Source organism: Cibotium barometz, chromosome 22 (genome assembly GCF_041138505.1).
Source record: "Cibotium barometz isolate CiBa-2024 chromosome 22, ASM4113850v1, whole genome shotgun sequence".
Lineage (NCBI taxonomy): Eukaryota > Viridiplantae > Streptophyta > Polypodiopsida > Cyatheales > Cibotiaceae > Cibotium > Cibotium barometz.
In genome coordinates, this window is record NC_141067.1 from 27,400,614 (window position 1) to 27,407,005 (window position 6,392).

General features: G+C 38.8%; 1 protein-coding gene across 1 annotated transcript; it reads right to left on the reverse strand.

Annotated features, from left to right (window-relative positions):
- Positions 1-4,514: 4,514 nt before the first annotated feature.
- LOC147626485 (polygalacturonase-like) lies at positions 4,515-5,425 on the reverse strand. The gene is made up of 3 exons (XM_086816822.1): positions 5,040-5,425; positions 4,794-4,885; positions 4,515-4,715 (listed from the first exon to the last, which is right to left on the reverse strand). Exons 1-3 carry the CDS (start codon positions 5,140-5,142, stop codon positions 4,515-4,517), a joined length of 396 nt encoding a protein of 131 aa, XP_086672948.1. The 5' UTR covers positions 5,143-5,425.
- Between the last annotated feature and the right edge of the window lie 967 nt (positions 5,426-6,392).

Genomic DNA, 6,392 nt, shown 5'->3' on the forward strand with positions numbered 1-6,392 from the left:
TGACAAGATTTCTGAATATCTTATCACTATTGTCTTTCATGTAGCCAATGCACATTTCTCGCTCTATGTGAGACACAGTGATAGTGGGGTTGTGCTTGTTGTCATCTATGTAGATGACCTGATCATTACGGGGGACCATGATGCAGAGATCTTTGATGTAAAGATCTTGCTTAGACAGAAGTTTGAGATGAAGGATCTGGGAGAGCTTAGATATTTCTTGGGCATTGAGGTGATTAGGTCACCACATGGTATTGGATTATTACTGCAGAGACAGTATGGCTTGGACATATTGTCCAAGTATGGTATGATAGGCTGTAAGCCTATCTGAGTGCCATTAGATCAGAATGGCAAGTTGAGTGCAGATTTAGGAGAGATTTTGGAGGATCCTACTATGTATAGGCGCATAGTAGGAAGCTTGATCTACATGACGATCACCAGGCCAGATCTGAGCTATGCTATTGGGTTGGTGAGTCAGTTTATGCAAGTCCCTCGGAAGCTGCATTTGGATGCATTGAGACACATACTGAGGCATGTGAGGTCTACTTTGCATTGTGGACTATTTTATGAAACTGGGATAGAGATATGTGTACATGGGTACATAGATGCTGATTGGGCTGATAGTATCTCAGATAGAAGATCTACTAGTGGCTTCATGTTTTCTTTGGAGAGTGCTGTTGTGACTTGGAGCAGCAAGAAGCAGCCTACGGTTGCTCTATCCAGTACAGAGGTGCTGCTATGGCAGCATGTGAGGTAGCTTGGTTGAGAAAGCTACTTGTTGATTTGGGTCTATCAGTGGATAGACAAGTTGTCATTTTCTGTGACAACATTAGCAGTATTATACAGTTGGCCAGGAACCCAGTTTTTCATGCTCGCACGAAGCATATAGAGGTCCACTACCATTTTGTCAGAGAGAAGGTTTTGGCAAGAGACATTGACCTTGTTTATGTCAGCACACAGGATCAGGTCGCTGACATCTTCACCAAAGCATTGGGTATAGAGAAGCTCCGCAGATTCAGGGCTTCGCTTGGTGTACATGAGATGGAGTTGAGCTCGAGGGGGAGTGTTGAGATATCGAGCTCATCTAGTGAGGCGGTGGACACTGATGACCCGCCTGGGGGATACGCCCCACACTTACACCACTGGCATGGTTGGTGAGATCATGGGTGATATGTAGCCAGTGGGATGATAGGCTGTGTGACAGCCATTCTAGACACTGGCATAGTTATAGCGCTAGCTCATTTAGTTAGGTTCACACTATAGAGAACCCTAGTATGTATTTGGTTGAGTACCTTTTCATATTGTGTGTACTCTTATCTTTGTATATGGTGTGCTGAGTGTTGTGTGAAGAAGAAGAAGATTTTTAGCCTCTCACCTTGTGTGCTCTCTTTTAGGGTTTTGTGAGTGTGTGTGTGCTTGCAAGAGCTCAAGCTCTCTTCTCCCCTGCATCTTTTCATATATCCCAATGTATTTGTGTGACTGGATAATACTAGTGAGGCTTAATCAATGCCAAAGAAGGTTCATGAGCCTACATTTTCCTCCCTCCCATCCACATTGCCACCACAATAGATAACAAATCTTAAAGGTTGAAGGGCTAATTTTAATAATTTTATAACACTATAATACAATGGTGCTAATGACGTTTTTTAGGACATTCATTATTTGAATATAGGTTGATGGATCTTTAAGAAGCTTTATTAGTTCCATACAGTGCCTCTCAGTATCCTACATTATCGATGCTTATTACCATCCCACACTACCCACTTAATAGCACCTTAAAGCCTTGATTAAAGGCTTAGTATCTTTTTTTAAGGTTGAGAGATTTAACAAGTCTAAAAGACATGGAATTACGATTGGAAATCTAATAAAGGGCTCTTAAGCGATTGAAGGCAATGATCTATAAAGGCTTGCAACTCTTGTGCCACCCATTTCCTACTAGCACTACAACATATGGGGCATTATACCAGCATTTATTACTAACATTTTTTCCATGTTTTATGGAGCATTGAAAAGAGACAGTTAGACAAGGAGAACATATAATATCGAATAAAGAAAGGAGACTAATCAAGGAAAAACGTTTGCCAAGATGGTCTAAGGAAAAGAAAGAGGCAACATAAATCACAATAAGTAAAAAAAGGTAGTGGAGATGCCAAGCCAGAAGATACATGACAACAACTAGGGTTATGATGGAAAGATTCAGATCCACCTTCACTAAATATTACCAACTAGCTTGTATTTGTAATGACTAGCATATAAAAGTTTATAGATTTAAAAATAGTATAGTACATATTAAAGTTTATAAACTAAAAATAAACACACCCAAAGAAGGTATATGAAAAAATAGCATACATGTGTTTTAAGGTAGACAAAGCTATAGGTATATGATAAAATTGCATACATGTGTTTTTAGACAAAGCTATAGATATCTTGGTTTTAAAAAAGAACTAAATCAAAAGAGTTAAAAAAATTTAGTGAATGAAATAAATAAATAAATAAATAATACATATATATATATATATATATAGAGAGAGAGAGAGAGAGAGAGCGAGAGCGAGAGAGTACTGGGTTAAATTTACCCATGCTATATAGGTTATGTGGTATCTAACATAAATAACATATTGATACAAATTATATATTAATATATTGTCTAGATCTTTAAACTTAATTATAGTAGCTAACTGATTATGAATAAGTAGCTCATTAATTAAAACTTAATTATAGTAGCTAAATTGATTATGAAGAAGTAATAGATTTGTAAGAACATGAAGTCCTCGTAGTTTCTATTGTGTAGTCACAATAGTTTTGACAGTTATAAAAGACTAAAATACTGCATGTAATATTGCAATAAATTTCATCTAAAAATAATAGCCCTTCTTTCATCCATATACACACAAACATACTTGAGGACGGTCATAGATTGATGATATGACCCTTGGAATACACATGAAAATGTTAAGGGGTGCCAACCTTCCAAATATTTATTTGGTAGTTACTCAAATAAATAAAAGAGCTATGAGTGATGACCAAATACATTTACTCAAATCTAGTCACGAGCAAATACATTTACTCAAAATTAATTGACTTTCCAAATGTTTAAACTTTTTGGTATGCCTTACAAAGGTAAACATAAGCGTACATGATTTCTACAATGGTGGGCTCACTAAATTTAGGATGTTCTCTGCTTTCAAGAAGGTTGGTTCAATGATTTATATGACCTTTCTTTTCAATCTTAAAAGAGACACTCTCTCTCTCTCTCTCTCTCTCTCTCTCTCTCACACACACACACACACCCACACCCAGTCCACAAGGTCTCTCTCTCTCTCACTCACTCTCTCTCACACACACCACCAACCCCCCAAGGCTTTTCTCTCTCTCTCTCTCTCTCTCTCTCTCTCTCTCTCTCTCCCTACCCACCCCACAAGGCTTCTCTCTCTCTCTCTCTCTCTCTCTCTCTCTCTCTTCTCTCTCCTCTCTCTCTCTCTCTCTCCCTCCCCACCCCACAAGGCCTCTCTCTATCTCTCTCACTAACACACACACACACACACACACTAAGGCTTCTCTCTCTCTCTCACACACACACACACCACAAGGCCTCTCTCTCTCTCTCACACACACACACACACCACAAGGCCTCTCTCTCTCTCTCTCTCTCTCACCCCCCCCCCCAACAACCCGGCCTCTCTCTCACACACACACACTCTCTCACACACACACACACCCCATCCCACCTGGCCTATCGAGAATTCCTTCTTTTTCTTCCTATAGGGTTGAGAGATCTCTCTCCACAGCTACTGGTCCAAGTCGCGATTTTTTTTCTCCACCCTAGGAGTTCGAGTGAACGGGAGAAAACCTTCGTTACTGTTACTGCGTTGGAATGCGGGCTATGAGCTGTAGCTATAGGAGTGCTTGTAACGCGGGCTACACACACACACACACTCACACACTCTCTCTCTCTCTCACAGATATACAGTTTCGCAATATATTCCCAGTCTTGTCCAAAACAGTGGCTTGAAATGGAAGACAACTGCGACGCGGAAGTTTATTAGTTGTTTTTTATCACCTTCCAACGCTTTTGAAGAGAATGATAGATCCTGCCCACGTGATTCCGTCTGGAAAGCTTTCACGCTAGAATTGAAGCTTTGTTGCATAACATCACTTGGAAAGACATTAATCCAATAATCAACCCTGAGATTACCGTTATTGTCCAGACCTAATCAACCCTCAGATTACAATTATCAAGATTACAACCCTGAGATTCACAGTTATTATCGCTTAATCCAGAAAGATTAAGACTTTTATTCGCATTAATCTAATAAACATTGTAAATACAAAGGTTGCAAACGCAGCTTGTTGCATGCTGCTCGGCAAAATCTAAACAGCATGTGGTAAGCTGATAGATTTAAAGTATATTAACATAATAATATAATGGGTTAACTAAAATATATCAGTATTACATATATAATTAGTTGGATTTATTAATCATTAGGGTCTATAGCATACTGATTAATTAATGCTAATTATGGCATGAAGAGCTTTCCTTTACACTTGCATCCCCAAGCTACAGGATAATAATCAATTGGAGGCGATGCTGGTATATGAATTGGAACAATAACGCTCTTGCAGGGCCTGCAGTTGCCGCATTTCTTCACACATTTAGGAGGAGAAGACCCAATAAGTGTTCTTTTCGCAGCATTAGCTGCATCTGCTTTCATCGCTCTCTGCATATCCACAGTAGTATCCAAGCTTACAAACATAATTAATTACTTAGATCAAAGGTGGGTTATAATCACACTTACTAGAAACACATTAGGGCCGCCGTTCCACCTTAGGTTTATACGTCGATCATGCCGCGGAAGCTTGTTGAGAGCCCCTTGATCATTACCCACGGCTACATGCAAGTGTTAATGCAATGTATTGATCAGTAATTGAAAAACTTAGCAGATTTAGCATAGGATATAACAACTAATTAGCCATCAAACATACAAATTATGTAACAGATTTAGCTCGGGATATAATTAATAGTAATCAGTCATTCATCTCACCTGATGAAGGCATGCGCCTTAGCGTTGCAGCTCGTGGTAGCAAAGCACAGAAAGCAAGCAAGGATAACACAATCCATGTCTCACTGCGCTTCATCACAAGCATCCTTGCACGAAGTAAATTGGCGACAGAAGCCTTACAAAAACAATGCAACGAACATACCGATGCAGTAGCAACAGTAGAGTGAGATGAGATAAATCAATATACAGGAAAGCATATCTAATGAAAGCTCAAGTTTTGTCTAACATGGTGTAGATTTCATTTCCTCAACTGCCCTCCTGCACAACACATCACTACAGTAAGGCTTGCCGGTACTTGTGAAGACAATCAAAGACACTCTCATATGGCCTGAAGTCACCCTTTGTAGTGGTTTTCTTCTAGCCTAAAACCTAGGATTGGGGGTACAGAACCCCCCCATATAAAAAAGCCCATATTGGTGCTATAACAAGAGTGCCTTGTTATTGCAACACTTGAATCATTTATGGTAGGTTTTAATGGGTGTAATTGAGCATGTACACATATCAAATTGTCCCAACCACACATAGATTCCATGGTATGTCATTAACTCCACTCTTTGTAGTGGTTTTCTTCTAGCCTAAAACCTAGGATTGGGGATACAGAACCCCCCATGTAAAAAAGTCCATAATTGGTGCTATAACAAGAGTGCCTTTTTCTAATTGTATGCCTTGGTTTAACCCAACTCACGTCTCCATAATCATAACTTAGCCCCTTCAAGTTTAGATTCACAAAAGTGGCACTGTGCCCAAGCACACCTTCTAAAGTAAGAAAGTTATTGCAACACTTGAATCATTTATGGTAGGTTTTAATGGGTGTAATTGAGCATGTACACATATCAAATTGTCCCAACGACACATAGATTCCATGGTATGTCATTAAATCCACTCCATTATGGCCTTATTTGGACTAATGTGGCCTTGTTTGGACTAGGACTAATGCTCATTGCTAATGACTCGGAGAGCAATTATCATAAATGTCTTGAGGGACAGTTGTACCTACATGTACCTATGCATGCATTTGCAAACATTTTTTTACCTTAACAAAATGCTATATCCTTTCATTAATACTCATCACTCAATCAAAGGACATACATCTAAGTATAATGATTATTAAAATATGCAAAAATAAAATTCCTTTCAAAATGGTTTCCTAATACAATAGAAGGTAAGAAATGTACCCATCAAATGAACAAATATTCGAGACATCTAATTAAGTTACATACTAGCAATTTTTTTGTTTCCTCTAGTAGTAGTAGGCCACCCTATGGAGGGTCCATGAGAACTTTTTAAGAAAAATAATTGCCTTTCCATCAAAATTCATGATATATGTTGTAAACT

Bases quoted from the DNA above. Each gene is read 5' to 3' on its own strand.
- LOC147626485 (XM_086816822.1), bottom strand. From the start codon at position 5,142: ATGCTTGTGATGAAGCGCAGTGAGACATGGATTGTGTTATCCTTGCTT. The intron at 4,886-5,039 runs GTGAGATGAATG...ACTTGCATGTAG, and splicing joins AAGGCGCATGCCTTCATCAG to CCGTGGGTAATGATCAAGGG. The intron at 4,716-4,793 runs GTAAGTGTGATT...GTGGATATGCAG, and splicing joins GCGGCCCTAATGTGTTTCTA to AGAGCGATGAAAGCAGATGC.